The 24,370-nt window shown below is 37.2% G+C and overlaps 1 protein-coding gene across 1 annotated transcript in view; it reads left to right on the top strand.

Annotated features, from left to right (window-relative positions):
• Window positions 1–24,370, top strand: part of pdia5 (protein disulfide isomerase family A, member 5) — a 47,274-nt gene that overhangs the window by 11,364 nt on the left and 11,540 nt on the right. Inside the window, exons 3-13 of the mRNA XM_057336766.1 lie at window positions 453–540; window positions 5,702–5,785; window positions 5,905–5,950; window positions 8,396–8,488; window positions 9,392–9,452; window positions 9,923–9,990; window positions 11,945–12,036; window positions 15,914–15,985; window positions 17,697–17,833; window positions 21,060–21,130; window positions 22,742–22,905. Of these exons, the coding sequence (XP_057192749.1) occupies window positions 453–540; window positions 5,702–5,785; window positions 5,905–5,950; window positions 8,396–8,488; window positions 9,392–9,452; window positions 9,923–9,990; window positions 11,945–12,036; window positions 15,914–15,985; window positions 17,697–17,833; window positions 21,060–21,130; window positions 22,742–22,905 (976 nt within the window). The remainder of the gene's footprint in view (window positions 1–452; window positions 541–5,701; window positions 5,786–5,904; window positions 5,951–8,395; window positions 8,489–9,391; window positions 9,453–9,922; window positions 9,991–11,944; window positions 12,037–15,913; window positions 15,986–17,696; window positions 17,834–21,059; window positions 21,131–22,741; window positions 22,906–24,370) is intronic.

Below are 24,370 nucleotides of genomic sequence, written 5' to 3'. Positions count from 1 at the left end.
GTTAGGCGTGCTTAAAAAATCTAATCTGAAGGTCAAGTAGAGTGCATTGGATTGTGGGATACAATACAGTGTTCTTTGTTGTGTGTATTAAATTAAAAGGTCATCCAATCATTTCAAAATGTTTACAGTATAGACCACTTCCTGTTTCATTTTTAAGACGTATTTAAGACTTCAAGTGCATCAAAAACAGCAGTGTTTACATCGTTTATAATTGTAATTGAATTGTAGTATTGCAATACAATTGTATTGCAGAATACGTCAGAGCAATTGTTGACATGCTTTTCTTAACATAGCCCAATGAATACCAAATGAAGAGAACATTTCTTTTTAGAATATGTGTAATGCACATATACTGTACAACATACAATGATGGTATCTATTGAAGTGTCAAATTCATCTTTAACTGTTGTTTTTCTTTTCTTTTAACTTGGAATGTGTTCTTGTGTCCTCAGCTTCATCTGGAGATGCACATCTGAAGCTTTTGTCTGATGTGGCTGAGGCTGTGAAAGGACTGGGCACTATCGCATGGGTGAATTGTGGGTAAGTCTGAATCGATTGGTTTTGAGCATGTCACTGCTACGCTGTTTGCTAAGGCTGGCAAGCTTTCTTACTGTTTCAATTATGAGTTTAATTTTCATATTTTATTTTCGTGTGTCAGCAGTGCTCTGTTTAAACAGAGTTGTTGAGCAGTGTTATCAAATATTAACCGGTTTCATACAGTTACTAGCTTGATTGTGTATTTAAAAGCAAAGCTTATCAAATATGTCACTTCAGAGGCATGCAGGAGAGGCAGTATGCCTAAAATTGAGAAAAAAATCTTATTGCATACTACTACTAAACTATCTAAAATTACAGCCAGAAAAAAAACTAAGAACAAAACGTGTTAAAACTACTGACTATTGGTGTTTCCATTATCGTGCTACTAATGCCAAGGGTCATGGATTCGATTCCCAGGGTATGCATATATTGATGAAATGTTTTTTTGGATAAAAGCATCTGTCAAATGAATAATAGGTAAATGTAAATGCATCCCAGTTCGGGTAACGCACCCGTCATATCTCAGCTTCTCTGCTTGAAAAATGATTGCTTTGAGAAATGACATTACAAAAGTTGTCGTGATGTCTCTGATGATTAGAATAAACACTTCAGCTTGTTGTCAAATCACATTCCTAGTTTCAGTTTCTAAAACCAACTTTTAAGTCATCTTTTTGAGACTTCATTTGGATTCATTGAGGCCACTTTTTTGTGAGTATGAAGAAAACCGGAATGCAAGTAATCTTGGAGACTGAATGATCCAGTGTCTTTTCTCACTGAATTAAATAAGGCGACTGGATTTAACAAACAATATGCCATCAATTTTTCTCAGGACCAGAGGCTGTCTGTCTGCAAGCCTGAAGATTTGCCATTTGCGATGAGTCATCGCGTTCGCTACTCTGCGCGTCTAATTGAGTTTCCCACCTGACAGACAGAGCGCTGCTTTTCGCACACCTCGCTCGGCCCTCCCACCGAGGCGTTACGTGGGACGTGCATAACACTAATGATGTCGTCTCATCTGCCTGTAGGGGATGGTGAGGGGGAAGCAGCCGGCTGATGACGGTTGCTGTCAGAAATGTAATTTAATTCCATCTCTTTGAATTTCCATTAGCATGGAGCTTTAAATTAGGCTCAGAGTCTTCTTTGCTCCTATTTGTTCTTTATGTAATACATTTTCATGCTCATTAACGCTCAAGAGAGTCTTTTCAATTGGGATATGTGGCTCTCGGGGAAGTTGTGGGTGTATTTGCGATGTCACAGGAAGCAGGTAATTGTGAGTCCTTTTAGATGTCCATTTAGATGTCCATTGTGGCGAGAGTGTTTTTACTTTTGTCATTGGCTCTTTGATAAAGATATGTTTGGTAGGTACTGAGTGCGCATCATCGCTTTATTTTAGAGAGTGGCGAAGGGGGTATGGATGTGATAGTTAGCGCATGAATATTACCTCATGAATAGTAATAAGACTATGCACAAATAGTGCAATATGAGCTATACTGTATTAAAGGTCCAGTGTATGAAATATAGCAGCATCTAGCGGCGAGGTTGTGAATTGTAACCAAAGGTTCACACCTCCGCTCACCCCTTCCTTTCGAAGCACAATGAAGGCTGACACAGGACTAAGATGTCATCACGTTTTCGCTTCTTTGCCGAAGGAGATAACGTATTTACGCTCTCCAGTTTATCCGTTTAGGGCTACTGTAGAAACAACATGGGGGATTTCATGCAAGGGGACCCGCGGTGTATTGTATGTAGATAGCAGTAGCTCATTCTAAGGTAATAAAAACATAACACTTCATTATGTAAGGTCTTTATACACCTCGGAAGACAGAGTTGTGTATATTATATTGCATTTCTGTCAATAGATCCTTCAAAAAATTACATATTGGACCTTTAATAAATAAATAGACTGTGATCATGTCCATAGTACTATAGACTTATTTAAAAATAACCACAATGACCACTCAGCAAAACTATAAAAAAGACAAAAAAACAAGGATACGTAGTCTGTGCATCTTTTGTGCAGTGAATTGAAAGAGCTCTGATTTATCTTACAGAACTTTATGAAGTTTGCTTTTCCACTCAATGCATTAAACTGAGAAGGATAAACACAGTCATTTTTTTCTGAAGACCTGTGGCTCTGAATTCCTAGTAAAAAATGTTTACTAGGAGCAATGTAGCCCCTGACTGAAAATGTTAGGGGCCCAAGCAAAAAATGAGAGACTGTAATCTGAATTCATTTGAACCAACAGAAATTGTGCTTGTCAAAAAGTATATATGTAATGGTTTACAGTGTTACACATCAAAGCAAAATGAAAGGTCTTGTGTTATTACGTTCTAACGATAATTTTATTGTATATTAAGGGCACGTTTCCTCATGTTCACAACACATGTAAATATAACGTAAAATAAAACTTAACAAGAGCATTTGCCTGTCGTTCGTTCTTGCTGTGAACGGATTGAAATGATCCAGCGCTGTCTCAAGTATTCAACAGATAAATGAAGTTTCCTGTGCTCCTCTGCTGTTAGTTTCATTTTAAACGTCTCAAATATCAAATTGTTCATCCTCAGGCTTAAAAAATCCGTCACACCAAACAGCGACTTGTAATGATGTACGCACGTTGGGCCTCATTTATGAAACGAGCGTACGACCGAAAACTGGGCGTACGGTCGTTTCCACGCAAAACTTGTCATTTATCAAATTGGACGTGAGCGGTTGCTACGATCAAATCTCACGACGGGTCTCAGTTTGTGTACGCAAGTTTTGAGATTTGAATCTGTGTACGCTTTACCCTTTTGATAACTGAAAAGAAATAATGACAAATAGTAAGAATAGGTTTTTTTCGTTTAGTATAACAAATGTAAAAATAGATTCCGATGCGATTTCTTTTTTTCATTACATTAATAAAGTATTTTAAATTATTTAATTATTTATTATATGATAATTTAATTGTTTGAAATTACAAGGTTAACGGGTGCTTTGGTGTACAAAACTTTAAGGAAATTTTAGGCTACTTCTAAGATAATTTACGACAATTAAAATGCACAAATTAAAAGTCAAACATTTTAAAAACTACAATAGGCCTAATCAATATATTTTTATGCAATGGGTTAGTTTACCTATTTGCAAGATGAGCTTCTTTGTTTGACAAATATGCATTCAAACGAAAACAGACAAAACGCATGATTTAATGTTTTTTTTTATTTGTGCGATGTTCGATGGGGTGGAAGATGTGCACTGGGTCACAGCTCGAGGTTGCCTGGTTTTGTGTGGCAGGCTCCAGGCCGGTTTGTGGGGGCTGAAGACCGCTGGTCCTGCCTCTGACAGATTTGAAAGAGAAAAAATAAATGAAGCAAACAAAACTGTGTGTGGTTGATTTAAACAGCCTGAAATGCAAGATTAGCAGCATTAGATTTTAAACCTTTATCCTGCTTAGAAACATGCATCTATCTCCTCCGCCACAGACCATTTTTTCTTCACCTAAATGAAGAAAACTGTATAAAAACATTTACATATAAACATTATTCTATAATTGTGGCCTAAAAATGATCAGTAATGTATATATACATTCGTTTTCACATTAACACATTAATGTAACTTAAAGTTTTTCCAGACTGAAGTCAGATTAATTTTGTTTAAATTTGCATTGTACAACCAAAGTAATGTAAAGCAACAACAATACTTTCAGTGTAACTTTTTAATGGTGGAACACTATAATAAAATAAAATATTTGCATCATATTTACAAAACAGCAGCGATCTCTTTCCAAAACAGTTTTTTTTTACTTCCTTTGATTCCGCTTATCAAGGTTAAACTTTAATTTCTAAATCGGAAAAGTTCCTCTTTTTGGCCGGATTACGTTTCTCCATGTCGCAAAATCTAGGGGCGAGGCGTCTACACCCTGAAATTATAGGGGCGTTATACGTAAATTACGACCAATTTCAGCTGCCACATTTATCAAGGTACGATCATTCGTACGATAAGATTGGCGGCATACGAATGTTTGATGAATCTCATGTAAACCCTGTAGTAAGATGATTTCTGCGCGCCGATCTGTGCTCGTTTCTACGTTAGATTGATAAATGAGGCCAGTTGTGTGTAAACTTGTCAATGACGACCTGGATTGTGCGCGTCCGCGACGCGAGTGACCCACGCAGTTCACTATCACACACAGCCTGCACTGGTGGCGGGCTCGCTTTCTACTCATCTTTTCACATGAAATAACAACTAGAAGAAAATCCAAATTTGCAGGTCGCACATGCGCGAGTACTTGTAAATGCTCGCGCTGTCTCGAAAACTGATCGCAAAATGGGACCATTTAGTCGCAGTCTGGAGCCCTGGAATGAAAGTAAGGCCAAGCTTATACAATAGACTAAAGAAAATACAGCTGAACATCTTGTCCTTCAGGAAGAGAAAAATGACAGAGGTTGCCAAACTGAGCAGCAGCCCTTACATTAGCTTATTGCTATGGTCATCTGTCGCTTCCCATGAACGGTCATGGATTGCTGGAACAGCAATTTATTTAATGTCTCGGGACATTAATTGTATCACTTCAGGTTTTTGGCTGCATCAATTTGCATGACAAATGCCCCTGGAGGGCTTGTTTTATAATTGAATAATGTGATTATAATCCTTGTTGAGCATAATTTGCCATGACTTCAATGTTTGCTTTTGCCTAAGAGTTTGCACGACAAAAAGCATGAAGTTAATTTATTGTGCTTGCAGACTTTGTATACAATATGGTTGCTTTATACTTTGCTCTTTCTTTTTGCATTATGCCTGGATTGTGTGCTATTCAGTATTGAATGGAGAATGCTTTTTTTAAATTCAGATTCCATCTTCACTTTTCAGTATAATATACCCATAAACATAAAGTACAAAGAAATTTTCAGTTTTATTGGTAGAACCTTGTTTCACAGTCCTGTTTTAGATGTATGTACCATGTTCTTACTACACTATGTTGTAACACTTTGAACCTAACCCTTAAAGGAATAGTCAATTTCAATCCATAATTTACGCTGACTTTACGTATCTCAACAACGATTCAGGTTCTGAGATGTTCGAGATGTAGCCGACGTAGCTTTTTAAATTCTAAAATGCTACCACAAACAACTGTTTATTTTATATAATTGACAATTCATGTATCGTTTTCTGTGCTTTTGCCCACAGAGATACAGAAGGCCGTAAACTCTGTAAAAAAGTCAAGGTAGACCCTAGCTCGAAAACCAAAGGAGTCGAAGTCCTGCATTACAAGTAAGAATAGTCTCTGTTTTCTAAGCTCAATAGAACGATGCCTGTTGAAGGTCTTATTGGATTATTACTGAGAATCTACAACTACAGACATTAATCTTTTAGTTTTGTGTTGCTTTCAGGGATGGAACCTTTAACACTGAATACAACAGGCCGGCCACATTTAAGGTAATTTATTAATTTGTGTATTTATTGGGATTAACCCTTAATTCTCAGAAAATTCCAATTGAATTAAAGGTCTAGAGCGGGATTTATAGCGGCCACAAGCGGTGAGTTTGACAATTGCAACCAATCTCTCAGTCCTCCCCTCACGTCCGCTCACCTCTCCCTTTCGAAACATGACGGTGGCCACCACAGTACAAAAAGATGCCGTCGGCTGAGTCAGTGCATGTTTTCTCATGTTGACACAGGGAAGAGATCATGCGGGCATTTGAAGTACTGTAGAAAGTAGGGATGCACCGAAACGAAAGTTCTTGGCCGAAGCTGAACATGATGTGAAACACTTGGCCGAAGGCCAAATAATACCGAACACCTAACATGGTTTTTTGCATTTCTTCTATTTATTAACCATTTTTTTCACTATTGCACAAACTGAATAGTCAAAATTCGCTTTTTATAATTTGTCTTGCTTTTCAATAAAATACAATACAACTTAATATAAAATTGAGCAAAACCAAGTAAATTCAAACAAAAAATTGAGCCTGTGAATAGCCTATATTAATTAGGCCTATAACTGACTGCTAAAAGAATGTAATGTAAGTTACTCTGTACCCCTACAACAAAACAGTTCATTAAAAAGTGTCATTCCACATTAGGCCTATAATCTTAAGATACGAATAAACTAAAACTGTTGGATTATTATAGGCTACATTGCAAAATGATTTGAGAAAAAAAACATTCAATGCAAGCAATTCTGACTGATGCTGACTGACAACCATTTCAGTTCACGTCTCTCCTCCAAACTCTGCCCACAAAAGCTCTCTCTCTCTCTCTCTCTCTCTCTCTCTCTCTCTCTCTAAAAATCACACATTGCTCCTTTAAGTCATCTTTGTCGATTCAAAGCCTCTTGTGATGCATGTTGCATCTTTAAGAATCTGTTTTATTAATTAGACTATGTGGGGCGTATATCTGCATTTTAGTAAATATTGAGGATAATTTGTGCCATTTTTCGAAACAAATTGCTATAATTAACAATGCCACAATTATAAAAATCAGTTAAAGCTAATTATTGTGCAGCAGTTTTGATTTCATGTTAGAAATTCAAGTTTCATTCAGTTTATCTGAAATCCTCCAGTATGTAATATTGCTATTTATTGCTTTTCTTTTATTATGCTATTATTTTATATACAAACTTGATTGTTTCTTTTAGGGCAGGTGCAACAGTGTGTGGTTCTTTGTTAGAAAATAATGAAATTATATTGAATATTAAAAACTTAGATTAAAACTAAATGTGCATGCTTAACAATACTTCACAAAAATGAAGGCCAAAATAAAACATTTTGGGATAATTTCCTGGACAGGGATTATCTTAAACCAGGACTATGCCTTAGTTAAATTAGGATATTTAATTCGTTTTTAAAAACACGCTTTACAGAAACATTACTGTGTGCAGATTGGGACAAAACAATCACACTGATATATTTTAGGATATGTCAATGTAAATTGTTTTTGATCGAGACACCTCTAACATTTAAATTAGTCTGGTACTAAGTTTAATGTAACCGCCCCTTAATGTAACACTAAAATTAACTGAACAAAACATACATGTGAATGTATTAAATGTAAAACTATAATAATCCTTCTTAACATCCTCAGTTTTCCCATAATCCGTTATTTCAAACTACTCGAGCACCAGAGCCAAAGTCTCTTTGGTTTATAATCAGACGAATCAGACATGTCTCCTATTCCATTCTCCTACCTATTTCATTCTCCACGCAGCTTTCAGCCTAATTACGAGCAAATCTGACGAGGCGTTGATGAATGGCTGTGGAACGAGAAGAGCTGTAATGTGAATATATGTTAAAAATGAATGAGCTGGGCTCTGTAGGATGAGTCACTGATGGGGGCATGTTCACTGGCGCCACTGGTGTGGAGAGAATGGAGAGAGCTCTTATTAAATTCACCTGCTGTTCACATACTGCCCTTCATTTTCCCTCTAGTATATCAGGAAAGGTTAAAGCCTCCACGATTAACCTTTAAAGTCATGGGAGTGCTGTACTCATTTTCAGAAATAAATTTCAGGCATGATACTAAAACTAGTGAAGTTTCATGGTTCTTGATACCACTTTTGATACCATAAAAACAAATATGCATATGTAGAAGCGTTTGTGTTTACAGTGTAAAATATGTGACCCTAACCCATCTTTTTGATCTTTGAGGAGATTACGGTATTTTTTTAAATTGCACACCAATATTTTGGTATCAATATTTTATCTCTTTCTTAATATAATTAGATCTGTACCTCTAATATCAAAATGATTCCTTTTTCGTTTGAAATAAATGCTGTATTGCCATTGGCTCTCTGAAAAGTTGAGCGAAGTTTTTTTTTTCCACGGTGGAAAGTAAACTCTTTAAGTTACTTTAATTATTCATTTGTTCTCTCACCGCTTTTAGTCCATGGTGGCTTTCCTGAAAGACCCTGCAGGTGCCCCCCTGTGGGAGGAGAACCCTGAGGCTAAAGATGTCGTTCACATCGAGACAGAGAAGGTAAGTATCACTTTTAGAATCTCACTGCAGCAAAGATCGGCTTTCTGTTTCAGTATTTATCAGGTGTGGGAACTTCACACAGAACAAAAGCCTGTAGCCGAGAGATCTGCTACAGAAGAACCGGCCCATTCTTCTGTCTCTAGGGGACGAAACTGGCTGCTGGACCGTCTGTGTCCAGTACAGATTGTGGTCTTAAACAGCATTACGTTTTGGACTGTTTGCTTAGAGAAACAACAAAGAGTGAATCTTATTAAGCTCCTTTCGAATCGGCACCGCTCATATTTCACCATATTTAAATAAAAAAAGACAAATATATGTGTGTATATATGTATGTATATACTGTATATTACTTGAAGAAAATAAATACTACTTTTATAACCTGTTTTTAACATTTTTACTAATGTGCTCGATTTTTATAAAATCTCCATTCAAATGTACAAGAATTACATTACAGTACTTAATTAGAAAAATGTGTTTTATTGGCATACTCTTAAAAATTCACACAATGTTATTTCATTTAGTTTATTCAAAATATGATTATTTTCCTGTTTTTATCTTTTGAGGTGAAATATGCAATATGCTTTAAACACCGCATGTAAGGGGGTAAGACTCTCGGCAATTTAGAAATGCCATGGCTTTGAAACAACTTTATGGTCCTCAATGATTACCAATTGCGTTTCTTTTTGTTTTGAAGAATATCATGGTTTAGAGAGTGTCAATTGCCAGAACTGTTCTCCATTGAGCTGTGTAATGTAGTAATGAAGCGATAAACAATGCTAATGAAAGAGCCTTGTGAATCTATGCTGCTTAATTACGGTGAGACCTTGTAACCGGTTTTGAGATCATCTGAAAGTCTTCTACAGGTCGTGTCTGAATTCTCATCTCACTGACTTTTGCCTGCAGGACTTTCGGAAACTTCTGAAGAAAGAAGAACGGCCCATCCTCATGATGTTGTATGCGCCATGTGAGTCATCTCAGGAGTCTGGCCAGTAATCATCAGACACTACTACACACTTTCTATGATGCAAACTGTGTGCAATCATACAAAACCTGCCATGTTCAATTGACACGTATTCAATTCTTTCAATGAAAGAATTGTGTGCCGTATTCTTGCGTGAATCAATTTTATGCGTGAATGTAGTCGAGGTATAAAGTCGACTGATAAATAGCTATCAGTATGACATGAGCAGGGGTTTAAAAAAATCCTCTTCATCTCCCAACCTCATTTATCTCTGTCTTGGTTCCTTGTTACACTCGGAGAAACCCAAAAACTCATTAACAGATCCATAGATGAGAAATTATTTCCTGTTGATCTAGATGGAGAAATCGTGTCTAGATCTACAGGAATCGCATAGCACTTTCTATGCGAGTTCAGTTATATTATATGTAACATAACCATAATGTTATATTAACTTTATGTTCTCCTGCACGCAGGGTGTGGCGTGTGTAAAAGGATGCAGCCCATTTTTCAGCAAGCAGCCACTGAGACAAAAGGAAAATATGTAAGTATCGTTCAGGGGAATATGATATACAGCTCTTGAAAAAACTTATAGACCATTTCAAAACGTATTATTATGTGTTTCAGTACAAACAATATTTCTCCCAGATTTCAAATCAAAATATTGTTTCTATTTGCATTTATTTGCAGAAAGTTAAATAAAGTCAAAATAACAGAGAAGATGCTCTCAAATACTGTTTTGAATAAAACAAGTTCATATTCACTTTTATGCAATACATCAGTAATATTTGTATTTAGGAAAAGTTCAAAAATTATTTTTTTATGGGATAACCTTGATTTTTATAAGTTATTATGTGTCTTGTAATGCAGTGTTTCACATTGCTGTTGTATGACTCCTGAGGTTTGATTTTGTTGAAATTTAACAGACACTGGACTGGAATAGCCAAAACATACATCTAGAAATGCTGAATAAATAAAAAATCTAATTTTCTCTCAATTTTTTTCTCCGTGGCTGTATAAGGCGAAACATAATGTAGCATTAGATCAAATATTATTTAATCAAAATTTAACCTCAAAATGAGCTAGGAATATAATTATGTGAAGCATCACAGTCCAGTGTAGATGAAAAGATGAATATTTCACGTTTTAAAAGTGGATATAAACATGAAGAATCGCAATACTATCATATGACCCTGATATTGATGTACTGTAATATTGTGTCGCCAAGTCCCCGCCGACTCCCACCCCCTAATGTCACAGCCATTTATAATTGATTGTGTGATTTCCAGTTAACGCCAGGCTATGTATTAAAAGGTTTTATTGTAGCCGCTACACTTGTTGAAGTACTTTAACAGTTGGGATGTTTTGCAAAACTATTGATGTCTCTTTTTGACAGAACATTTAGTTCCCCTCATTAGAGCGAGAGGCAATTTTGCCTAAAAGCACTTGTGCTGATTTCATAGTACAGTTATTGGATGTACTTCCTGCTGTTGAAGTGTATGGTCAAGTATGGATTATATGCCAGCTCAGCTCAATATCTCTATGTACACCGCTGCGGGACCCCCAATGCACTTCTCTACATACAGTATTTTTCCATTCTCTTTTTATTTTCTTTCCTTGTGTTCTTTCACCAATCTCAGAAGTGCACGCATGTCGGTCCTTAAATTGGCATTGTCTAAATCGAAAGTGTAGATTTCAAAGCGACACAGAAGCTTACGAAAGTAAGAAGTTTCTGATCCTCCTTTTATCTGGTTAACTTAAAACCTCATCGGATAAAAAAATATCGATCAGCATTAGGATCAAGAAAATTTCAGCAGTACGTGTTTCTCAGACTGATGAGTGCGCACTACAGGAGCTAGTAAATAAGCAACTAGAGATTTGCATAATGAATTGGTGGCTTGCTGGTATAGACGTGACGTGAGTAGATTTGCTGCCTCCTGTGTTTCTGAGTTCCCACGTACGTGTGGCGAGAAGCTGATAGCGTTGCAGAAACGTTGATGGATTCGGGAGGTAATCGCCGGTCAGCAAAGTTTGTCTGCACATTTTTCATTGTCCTGACGGATGCTTTGGGGCACCGGAGACGATTTGTGACTAACTCTCAGATAACGTGCATTTATTCAAGAATTCATCATCAAACATGACCTGTCATGACTGCAGTTTGTTTGAAATCGTTTCAACGTAGAAATGTGACGCGCCATGGCAACGGATGATAATTTTGACACATTTAAGCATGAGGTACTGTAAATCTGAGTATACTCAGTCATCTCAAAAACCGAAGTGGGTTAAAAATATTTCCGGGGTGGGGCCAGCACATCAGGTCTCTCAATGTTATCAGAAGGGATATACCGTGTCTCACTTCTACGCGTGCCACGCTTTCTTCATCTCCATTGACAAGCTTTCTGCCTACACTCTGATGCATCCATTCATCTTCATTTCTGGTGTTTGTGGTTGTAGACAGGGATTGTTTGTTTGCCGTCTAATCCATTGCCTCTGTGCAGGTGCTGGCGGGGATGAACGTGCATCCGGCGGAGTTTGACGGGCTGAAGCAGGAGTACAGCGTCAAGGGTTACCCAACCTTCTGCTACTTTGAGTGAGTTTTACTTAGGTTGATAACTCCAACGTACTGTACAAAGTCACCGTGTAGGGCTGCAACTAACGATTATTTTGATAATCGATTAGTTGGACGATTATTTTTTCCGATTAATCGAATATAAATGTAATTACATCTTTTGCTTATGATAAGTAAATCAGATATGGGAAAAGTATACACAACTGAACTCATTAGCCTTCTCCCAAAATGTTGTGAATGTCTCCATAATTAATACACCTGGTGAGTTGATTCAGGTGTGTCATATTAGAAGCAACTGACAATAGTCTCTCCCAAACGTGGGAGCGAGGGGAGGGTCGGCCAAGGAAATCATTTTCTGTGCCATTAAAAGTGAGATATTTGTCATTCAAATGTAGTGAGGTACAGTAAAAAGTAAACAGAAAAAGTACAGTACAAATACTCAAAAAGTGTACTTAAGTACAGTACTCAAGTAAATGTACTTCGTTACCCACCTCTGAACTAAATAAACCACCAAATCAGGGTATTTAGCCTAATATGTACTTTGCAAAGTGCAAACGCCACAAATTGGGTTTTACTAATATAATCTTTAATTTTGTCATTTAAACACCTCTCCCTTTTAAACTTTAAAACTGCGCAGCTTGAAGAGATGCATGCAAAACACGTCTGACTTTAAAACTGCGCACCTCGCGCTGCATGGAGAGACGCATGCACCGAGAGACACGTCTGACTTTAAAACTGCGCACCTCGCGCTGCATGGAGAGACGCATGCACCGAGAGACACGTCTGACTTTAAAACTGCGCAACATGTGCCGCACGGAGAGACGCAACCACGGAGATACACGTCCGACTTTAAAACTGCGCAGCTCATGCTGCACGGAGAGAAACATCTAAAATGGTCATTTTGAAAGGGAAGAAGATGCGCTTGATTTATAACTGCGTGACGTCACAGACCAACTAATCGATAATGAAATTTGTTGACAACGAATTTCATTATCGATTATTATCGATTTTATCGATTAGTTGTTGCAGCCCTATCACCGTGTGAAGAATTGTATCAAATAGGATAGACTGGCCAGAGCCATTGAGAGAGAGAGTTCTGCCAACAAGTCCAAAACGCTGGAGCGTCACGTGATTCATGGAGCCATCCGTTCCAGGAAGTTATTTTTTCTCTTTAAATGCTTTATTTCTTTCATTTTTTTTATTCATTAAATGGCTTTCGTCTTTAAATGGGTTAAAAGTTTACCTCAGTTGGTCTGTTTAGTCTCAGCTCCGTGCGTAACTAGTAACTTCCGGGAACTATTGAGAGCCCGTTTCACGTGATTCATGGATCCTTCAGATAGTTCCAGGAAGTTATGTTTTCTCTTTAAAATGCTTTATTTCTTTCATTTTTTATTCATTAAATGTCTTTGGGTTAAATGGGTTAAAAGTTTACCTCAGTTGGTCTGTTTAGTCGCAGCTCCATGCGTTACCAGTAACTTCCGGGAACTATTGAAACTGTGAAAAAACTGTTCCATTGGAGTCAACGGAGAAGACGCAACTCTCTCTCTCAATGGCTCTGACTGAGACTGGCTAGCATGCTTTGTGCTGAATTAAAAGTCTTGAAGAAGATTTGCATCAGGTGCCGTTAAATTGAAATTCTTTAAAAAGTGTGTGGTAATAAGAAGGTCGTTTTGAAAAAGAGCTCACATACAGTTTCCAGTATTAGTAGAAAATGTAATAACACACAGTTTTTGTACAATTATTACTAATTTACTCTAAAGGAGACGCAGAATAGGAAATAAGGTTTAGAAAGGAACCCATTTGTTGTACAGTCCAGCTAAGGGTCACTGGCTCAATCTCATTTACGTATGAGAAATGCATTCTTATAAAAGGATTTTCGGAAACAACACTGCTGTTCTTTTAACTTTTCTCCAGTGCTTTATTTTTCAAATCCCAATGCACAGAAAAAAACTCAAAATAGTTTAAAGTCTCAGTGAAATTAAAAATGACAATTCTTATTTTTTCATGAAATATTGCAGCGTTTATTGTAAATAGCTTATCAATGTGGTTCATTTTCTTTTTAAAATTCATCTACCCTCATAATCTTCAGTTAAAATGTGAAAATCCACTTCCGCCTTGTTATGACTATCCATCTCAAATGACGTAAATTAGACGGCTTGGCCGGAGCATCTGTTAACTTCTCCCCTTCAACTGTCAGTCTGCTGCCAGTTTCATTTCAAAATGCAATGGCTGTTTTTACACATCCAATCAATTTCCAGGGAAACGCGCAAGCCACGCCCACTAATTTTCTCCTTTGAAATTGCTTTTCACTTGGAAATGTGTCAGAATACGGAAGTAAAAACGATTGGAACTTCCGGTTCTTTGGGACTTTAAAATTGGGACCTTACAAAGAAGCTAATTTTGCCCCTTAGGAACAAGATAGATTAGATTAGACTTTATTGTCATTGCACATGTACAAGTACAAGGCAACGAAATGTGACCTCTGCATTTAACCCATCCAGAGAGTAGTGAACACACGCACAGCAAGTGGTGAACACACGTACCCCCGGAGCAGTGGGCAGCTATCACTGCAGCGCCCGGGGAGCAAGTAGGGGTAAGGTGCCTTGCTCAAGGGCACCTCAGTCGTTACCCGCCTGGGAATCGAACCGGCAACCTTCTGGTCACGAGTCCGACTCTCTAACCATTAGGCCACAACTGCCCCAATTCAGTTTAAATGGATAGTTCAAAAATGAAAATTATTTTCTCATTTACTCACTCTCATGTCATTCCAAACCTGCATGGCTTTCTCCTGCAGAACACAATAGAAGATATTTTCAAGAACATTGGTAACCAAACAGCAATGAATGTTATTGACTTCCTTTATATGAACATTTCTTAAAATATCTATTTTTTGTGTTCCACAGAAGAAATGGACATGAGGGTGATTAAATGATGACCATTTTTATTTCTGGGTGAACTATCACTTTAAGGTCACTTGGATGTTGAAGGTCATTTAAGGCAGACTAAAAGCACTAAAGTGGGTATTCTATTTCCAGATGGGTTTTCCATATTATTCTGTTTTGTGTTAAGTTGCCACAAATCCCAACTGTTTAGTGACAGTTACAAATGGCCGTCCACTGCCAGTGTTTCTTAACCCTCATGTGCTGTGAATTATTTTCAATCACGGAATGGGAGCAAAGATGAGGGCAGATAAAAAACTTGCATGAAGTTTTCTTCCACACTGCTGTGTTAAATTCAAGAGCATCTGTATACGTTTGTGATGTTGGCTGTTCTTGGTTCTGTGGATTAGTAAAGATCACAAAGGCTGTTAGCCGAGGTCTTTGATTATGCTAAGAGCCCTGAGCCCGATGGCTTAATTAGCTTTGAGTCCAGCATTCATTTAAAATGTTTATCTTGGATGGCAAGAGGCGGGCAGCGGTCTTGGATGTTGTTTGTAATTCATCGCTTTGGTGTGTCTGTACAAATATCCTGAGCTGTCTAGTGCAATTTGTGTTGAGAGAATAAGTGTTAATAAACATTTAACAGTGTTTTAAAAAAATAAAAGGGAAGGTTTACACAAAACTGCTTTTGTTTTGCAAACTGAGTTTTTTTTTTTTTTTTAATAAAAACAATAAAGAAAGGAAGTCATGGTATCTGGATACGTAGCGAGCCACAATTAAACCTGTATCACTTGCATAGACACTACAGCTTAGTTAATTTCTCTCCATAAAAAAATAATATTTTGGCATCTTGCAATTGGTTAACTTGTTGTACAGTTGATTTATCTACATATTATTATGGATAATTTGATTTGATTTACATTTTAACATCCAGTTTAATGGTGGCCTCAAAGATTTGCTGTGGGTTTTCTTGTGTGATTTTCTTTTTCCCACTAATATTTCTACTTTTTTTCTGAAAGGAAGGGAAAGTTCTTGCATCACTACGAGAATTATGGAGCTACTTCCAAAGACATCACTGACTGGTTGAAGAAGTAAGCCAACAAAATGCATTTAAAACACAAACAGACACACACAGGCACTTGTTTCTTTCATCCTTATAAACTTTGCAATCTGAAATGAGCCGTTCACACTAAAATAAAACTTCTGTCATTATTTTCTCACCCTCATGTGGTTCATATTTGTCTGCGGATCTTTTGTGAAGATTTTAAGAATCGATATGCAGCTATATTCCAAGTCATCTGAAGCCATTTGGTTATTGTCGTGTGAAAAGACCACCAAAATTACATTGCTGTATTAAAATACATTAATTTTTTCATTTTTAGCCTAACTATTCCTTTAAGAGCTCTAAAATTTTTATTTAGCCTTATTTAGTTGTACAAGGTGTGACGTCCTGGATTCAAGCCACACAATCTCACAATAAGCACATTGTCTAGGGAGTGTTTACTGTAGTGTGAAAGATCTGTTGTGCATTGTGAAGTACTGGATGTAAACACTCATCTGTGCCTCATTATAAAGTTGTGATGAGGTTTTATGCTCTCTTCTGTGTATTATATTAAAAGACACGACCGTTTCAAAGTTTGGGGTCAATAACTGTTTTGATGTTTCTCATGATTTTACAAACCTATTGATATAAAGGCATACATGTGAGTGCAGTTATGTGGAAAAATATATAATTGTGTCAACATATCAATTTATTTCAATATAAAACCAAAACTAAATAATGAAGAAAACAGCCAGTATGAGCACAGCATAGATGGGAATTCCTTTCAACATTGTTTAAAAAGCATCCTAGGGTGCACTCTCAAAAATGTTTGCTTATTTTCAACCCAGCGTTGGGTCAAAAAGGGACCCAGCCATTGGGTTATAAATTAACCTATGCTGGTTTGTTTCTATTGATGGGTCAAATATAACCCAACGACTGGGTTCGTCCTTTTTTGACTCAACGCCGTGTTGAAATTCACCCAGCATTTGTTTGAGACCTCAAGAAGTTGGTTGATCAAATTTTTCAGGTGGCTACTTTGAAGTCTGCCTGTTTGGACGTCTCATTTGATTCGAGCTTTACTGGATTGTATGATTATTATGGTCATGGTTATTGTGATAAATGAAATCTTAATTTGAATCACTGTAAATTAAAGGTGAGGAATGGAACAACTGATATGTTAAGACTATTTGATCATATTTATGGAATTAAGTTATGCAATGTACTTGGCAATATTTTAAGTTCTGAATTATGTGCCTTGACTTAAACTCTATATTACTCCATAAATTAAATCACAGCTGGAGTCGATTTGCCAATACAACCATGTTGTCTCAAGCTTTTGCTAATGCACTTTGTCCTCTGCATGTCAAGGTTAAGTTAGGTTGGGCTCTCTAGTGTCTAGCAAAGCTTCTTCTGGCAGCTCTTTAATCCGCTGCATCACTTTTAGGAGACAACCTCCTGTCTCCTTGTACTCTAGAGAAAATCTTGTGATGTTGATTTATGGACACAGAGCCTGTTAAGAAACATGTGAAATACAGGCTTTTTGTGGTTCAGAGAAGCTCTCTCCAGTCACATGGGCGTTCCCCACCAGATGCATTGAGCTGAAACCAATGGTGAGATATTCACCAATCGTGTCCAACTCTAAGATGTCTTCTTGCATTAACCATGTGGAAAGCTGTGAGTCATATAGCTCATATAGTGACTGTAGACAGTGACATAATGACTTAAGGAGTAATCTATTTTCTTTTTATATGTTGTTATAGTCCCCAACCTCCACAAGCTAAAACTCCAGAGGTGCCTTGGTCAGAGTCGGGCTCTGCGGTTTTCCACCTGACAGACGACACCTTCGATACGTTTCTAGAGGAGCATCCTTCTGCCCTGGTGATGTTCTACGCTCCTTGTGAGTAGATTGCCAACATGGCTTCTGATGATTCCTTACAACTGTTTTATTTATTTAAAAAGGTTAAAGGTCCAGTGTTTAAAATGTTGCAGCATCTAGTGGTGAGGTTGTGAATTGCAACCTACGGCTCACTCCACTGCTCACCCCTCCCTTTCGTAGCACCACGGTGGCTGACACAGGGCTAAGATGTTGTCACGTTTTCGTTTCTTTGCTTAAGGAGATAACGTAGTTACGAAACGCGCTCTGTAGAGCAGTTTGTCCATTTAGGGCTACTGTAGAAACATGGCGAATTCCATGTAAGGGGACCCGCGGTGTATGTAGATAGAAATAGCTCATTCTAAGGTAATAAAAACATAACATTATGTAAGGTCTATACACCTCTGAAGACATAGTTATGTATTTTATATTGCATTTCTGTTAACCCTTTAGAACCTGAAGCAAAAATAGGCTGTTTTCACACATTTTGTTTTTTTGACAGTCAAATTCTAACACAATGTGCCATCATCATGTGCTAGGTATCATTTTTTACAGAAAACAAATGTCTTTAAATAAATTAAGGTTATTGACCATTACTATGTGTTGTGAGTTTGTAAATTGAATTTATATAGACAAAAATAAAAAAGGAAATCATTTTTTACTGATTTTTATTTATAAATTCTTAAAAAACTAAAGAACAAAAGAACCTAGCACTTCAGACTTGAAAAATATACTGTAGTACGTGCATAAAAGTCTTTTTAGTGTCACTCATGTACATAGTTTTCATTCACGAGCCTTTATTATCCCAGTTCTCCGGGTGTATTTTTTTGCACAATTCACTCAAATGTGGTGGTGTCTGAAGCAGTTCCTGTCTAATTGCAAGCACAGGCCCACATCACACACGTTTCATTGTCGAAAATCATCCTAATTGCTTCTTCTGTTGTGTATATCTCCTCTTTCCCATGTTTTGTTAGCTTGCTCAAAAACGCTGTAACCTGTCGAGCTCCACGAAAACAGCAGCTCCGTAACTACCTGTTCATGTTCGCCCCCTGCCGCTCTCCACAAAAACAGCAGCGATTGGCTGACAGAACGCAAGACATTACCGTAATATACCATATATGTTCATAAAGCACAGTTTGTCTACTTATAGGAGCAATTCGAATTTTGTGATAGCACAAATGGTTGCAGAGTTATGGTAAAATGAATACCGCTTAGTAGAATGTGTCGGCGACGACACGTCCGGTTTAAAAGGGTTAATTGGTCCTCCTAAATATTACACACAGCACCTTTAAGATCTGCACGTTTTCATATAGGAACCATTCAGTACTGGGGTAACTGTAAAAAAAATTCCCTGCTATTACCATTTGATGCCATCACGCTAAGATCAGGTGGAATCTGATTTAAATCACAGATGGATTTTCTTAAAAACAAATAAACATTCCGTCTGTTCATCTTGTATGAATTGTATTTCTGTCACACATTGTGTGTGCACAGTGTTGTTTTTACCAAATCTTTTCTCATATGAATCTACCTGACACAGATTTGAAGATATGAGCGTGTCAGCCGTGTTTCAATTTCTTGGAGGGGTTGCTATTTTCGTTTTTGAAGGACGGCAGCTCTCGATTTCATACATTTTTGATCAAACACCTCTGATAGAACATATTCATTTCCTGAAAGGCACAGGGTGTATATCCTACCAATCAGCCGCTGAGTGTATACAAGCATTAATATAGTGAGAAGGTGCCACATAACTTGTTGACATTCTCGTCAACAAGACCTAATGCTGTATCCCTGCTTATACATAAACATCGTTACACATGTGCATTGCTGTTATCGCAACAGTGACAACAACGGTTAGGCCTCAACTCGCATAATCATCATTGCTCAATTTGCTAAAAATGATCCTTTCTCAGCATCGCCTTAACTGTGAATTACGATGTGTAGTGACACTTGGCGCTGTACAAATTTCATGTGACTTGATTTAAGGTCACCTTATTCTTCTAAAGAGTTACAACATGAAATACTGCCAATAAGCCGTGTTGTTCTCACAACCTGGTTGCGTTTTATACCTGTGATGATGTGAAACCTGTTGTTTTCATTGTGTGCAATAAAAATGCAAACATATTGAAGATGTTAGTTCATTTGTTCGTGTTTCTGTAGCGTAAATAATAAATACATAATGAATCCAGGCTTGGCTTGTAAGCTCTGGCTTATGTTTGCTGCGACAGCTGTTGTGATTATGTAACAGGTGGAGAATTGGGAAGGAAACTCTTAAAGTACTTGGAAAGGGAAGTTTCTGCTGTTTTTAATCATTATGGTGATTTTAAAGACTTACATCTGGTACTCTTTCGTAGATATTGAGTTTGACTGCGCTAGCTCTTTGTCAACCTTGTATGACCACCCTAAACAACAAACCAGTCTAAGGTGGTTTTCTGGTATTTGCCTGAACGAAACGAAAAACATAGTAGGAAAAGTAGGAAAAATTTCTTTATAATTGTTTTTGTTCTGTTGAACACAAAATATATTTTGAAGAATTAAGTTTCTTGTCATTTATTCTACTATGGTAGTCAATGGTGGCCAAAAACTGTTTGGTTACAAGCATTCTTACAAATATCTTTCCCTGTATTCATCAGAGCAAATCAATTTATACAAATTAGGAACAACTCGAGGGTGAGTAAATGATTTAAAAATATTTTTAAGAAACTATTTAAAGTGAATATGAGCAGAATCTAAAGCAGTAATGTGTTATATAAATCCTTATTCACAATTATTCATATAAATCAAAGGGAGATTTCATCCAAAAATTTCATCATTTACTCACCCTCACCCAAACCTGTATGACTTTCTTTCTTCTGCAGAACACAAAAGAAAATGTTTTGAAGAATGTTGTTAACCAAACAACATTGCTCCACATTGACATCCACTGTATGGACACAAAACCACTGAGACATTTCTCAAAATATCTTCTTTTGTGTTCCACACAAGAAAGTCATATACAGGCTTTAAAATGACATGAGGGTGCTTAAATGATTACAGATTTTTTTTGGGGGGGTGAACTATCCCTTTAAGAATTCAAATTTATCATCAGTCTAATGCAATGACAGTCCTATCGCAACCACAATCTTTGCAGGCATTATATGAAACGGCAGTGTTTCGTGCAGCATTTTCTGTTGCGTGTTGTTTATGATGTTCGAATGTGAAATCTCAGTATTATGCCTGACCTTTCTTTGTTGGTTGCCTTGGTTTTCAGGGTGTGGCCATTGTAAGAAGATGAAGCCAGAATATGATGAAGCTGCTGAAATCCTCAACAAAGATCCAGATGTGAGTTCCTTTATATATTATTCTCACATAAGAAAACTGAATAATATTTAGTTATTAGAAAATCATTTTAGGTCTTTGGTTGTACAAATCATCTGTCCATGTAATGAAATGGTTCCAGGTGTGAAGTTGTCACTTTCAGTGATTGCTCATAAGACAACCGTGTCCAATTGGCTTGATTAAAATAAGCAAATTTCAATTTTCCATCATCCTAGACAACTTTAAAAACGCCCTCTGACCAATCTGAAAATAACCTCACAGTTCTGCAATTTACGATCCAAAATTTCCATGCATATATGTTGATTTTTTAAGCCATAGAGTTACAACATGAGACATTTACAATTCACAAGCAACATCTCCGGTCACGTTATGCAAGCAAGCAGTGTGGTTCTCATTAGCCGGGTGTGTCCGCCACGCTAGCTCTGCTCGCATCCAGAGTTGGAGGCCAAGTAAGTCACCAGAGCCTCATGGTTGGAGTAATTATCTCATTTTCCCATGTGCCGTCCCCTTAGCCTTCAGCTCGGTCAGAATGATGCTCTTCCCAGAGTTCAATAACAGCACGTTACGCATTATCTAATGCATGCTAGCCCTCACACCTTCTCCCATGAGAGAGCTGAAGTCATTTATTTTTCTCATTCCGTTCGCTCACGGCCCCTACACACATTCGAATGAGGGGGTCTGCGGTTGGGGGATGTTTTTTTAAAGCATAAAGCATCCATTTGCATCTGACTGAGTGTTTGGAATAAGGGTATTTAAATGTGCATATATAAATGTAAGATGGAACATTATAAACATGACGTTTGAAAAGTGGATGGCAGAGATATTTAAGGAGCATAACTTATCTCTTAAGTGTGTCTCTGAAAGGTACTGATTTCACTTTGATGAGATATTTTTGTGTATAGGCCCAATACGTCAATGACTTAACATGCAATATTTTTTATGAAGGCACTTTTTGAAAATTTGCATTTGCAGATTTACTCAACCTCATGTCATTTTAAACCTGTTTGACTGCTGAACGCAAAAGAAGATATTTTAAAGAATGTTGGTACCCAAAACAACATTGGCCCCCATTGACTTCCATTGTATTGTATCAAAACCACTGAGACATTTCTTGAAATATCTTCTTTTGTCTTCAACTGACAGTGAAACTTTTTGACACAACCGAAGTCTGTGTCCCCCGTCTCCTTTGTTGAGCTTCACAAGGCGTTTAATAATTACACATCCTATCTCCTCCACCTGCAGGAGGTCTTCTCAACCACAAAACACGATCAATATTAAAATGGCAAACTGGCTTTTTTCTCAAATTAACACAGCCTCGTGATTTTAATTAAGCGATGCCGAGACATTTGAAACTCTTAATGAGTTCCATAATTGCTGGAAAGTTTTTGAAAAGTGATTTGGGTTAAAAATGAGCATCTCTAATTTGCTCTGTGGTCACATTGATTTTTCGTGAGAAAGGAGAATTGCTCCGAGTGTTTTTGAACAATTAAACCCGCAATGCATCTTGGGTCCATTTCATTTTGTGTTATTTGAACCAGTGAGATTTATTGCTGAATGTAAGTAAAACGTTCATCTGTAAATGTTTATTCATATACTGTATGTCTGTGGTGTCAGAGTCCAGGTGTACTGGCAGCAGTGGACACCACCATTCACAAGTCTATAGGAGAGCGGTTTAAAATCTCAGGCTTTCCTACGGTGAAGTACTTTGAAACAGCAGAAGAGAAGTACACGCTTCCTCAGTTACGGAGCAAAGACAAGATCATTGAGTGGCTGCAGAAGTGAGTCGACTTGGTTTTTTTCGTCATTTTTTAGTGTAACTAAGTTTTTGAAGACTGGAATATTTTTTATGGCATGACAACTGTGTTTTGCATGTATGTATAACATAAAATATGTGCAAAAATATAAAATCTACATTTACAGTTGTGCAATAATCTGCATTTAACAACAGCATTTAATGAGTAGTTCACCCAAAGAGAAATTACGTTCTTTCTTCTGCAAAACACAAAAGAAGATATTTTTAGAAACGTTGGTAACCAAAAAACGCAGGTCCCTGTTGACTTTTATTGTACGGACACAAAACCAATGCAAGTCAATGGGGAGCAAGAGTTTTGTTTACCAACATTCCTCAAAATATCTTTTGTATTCTGCAGAAGAAAGTCATACAGGTTTGAAATGACAAAATGTTGATGATGACAGAATTTTCATTTTTGGGTGAACTATCCCTTTATGTTTAATCCAATCGGAATTTTAATTGTTTTTTCACTCATGTCATAGATGTATGTATAGGTAGATGCTTTTGCCTTCATATATACATATACATATTTTATTATATCTTTTCATGTGTCAACACTGAAGAAATGACACTTTGCTACAATGTAAAGTAGTGAGTGTACAGCTTGTTTAACAGTGTAAATTTGCTGTCCCCTCAAAATAACTCACACAGCCACAACACTGTTAAACAAGCTGTACACTCACTACTTTACATTGTAGCAAAGTGTCATTTCTTCAGTGTTGACACATGAAAAGATATAATAAAATATTTACTAAAATGTGAGGGCCAGGCACATGTGTCCGATGAAACCATCTATAAAATGTACGGTATGGTTACAGATGTTTATCTGCATTTTCCAATGGCATCAAATGCGGTTGATCCCTAGAATCTAAAGTCTATTTGTTTTAAAGGGGTCATATGACACGGCTAAAACTAATATTATCGTTTGTTTTAGATGTAATGCACTGTGTATACACGATTTAAGGTTAAAAACGCTGTATTTTCCACATACCGTGCATGTTTGTATCTCCTCTTTGCCCCGCCTCTCTGAAACGCGCAGATTTTTAACAAAGCTCATTGCTCTGAAAAGTGAGGTGTGCTATGATTGGCCAGTTAACCAGTGCGTAGTGATTGGTCAAGTACTGCAAGCGTGTGATGGAAATGTAACGCCTCTTACCATATTTGGAACATTAAACCACAAAGCATTTGGTTCCAAAGCAATTGTACTGACAGGTACGCCCACCTTACTTGCGTATACATTTGGGCGGTCTTAGTCAAATCATACCATGAACTGACGTGGATTTGTGGGGGTGTGGTTACACGAGGCTTTTCAGGCAGGTCTGGGTGAGCATTTGCTTTTAGATAGAATGCATCTTTTGTTCCGACACTTACATTTTTGCAATTTTACGTGTCTAATACATGATAATACAAGACACCGAAAAACATGTGTTCGCGCCATATGACCCTTTTAA

Source organism: Triplophysa rosa, linkage group LG6 (genome assembly GCF_024868665.1).
Source record: "Triplophysa rosa linkage group LG6, Trosa_1v2, whole genome shotgun sequence".
NCBI classification, from domain to species: Eukaryota; Metazoa; Chordata; class Actinopteri; order Cypriniformes; family Nemacheilidae; genus Triplophysa; species Triplophysa rosa.
The sequence above is the reverse complement of the archived record's forward strand: the minus strand, read 5'-3'. Positions and strand labels throughout refer to the sequence as shown.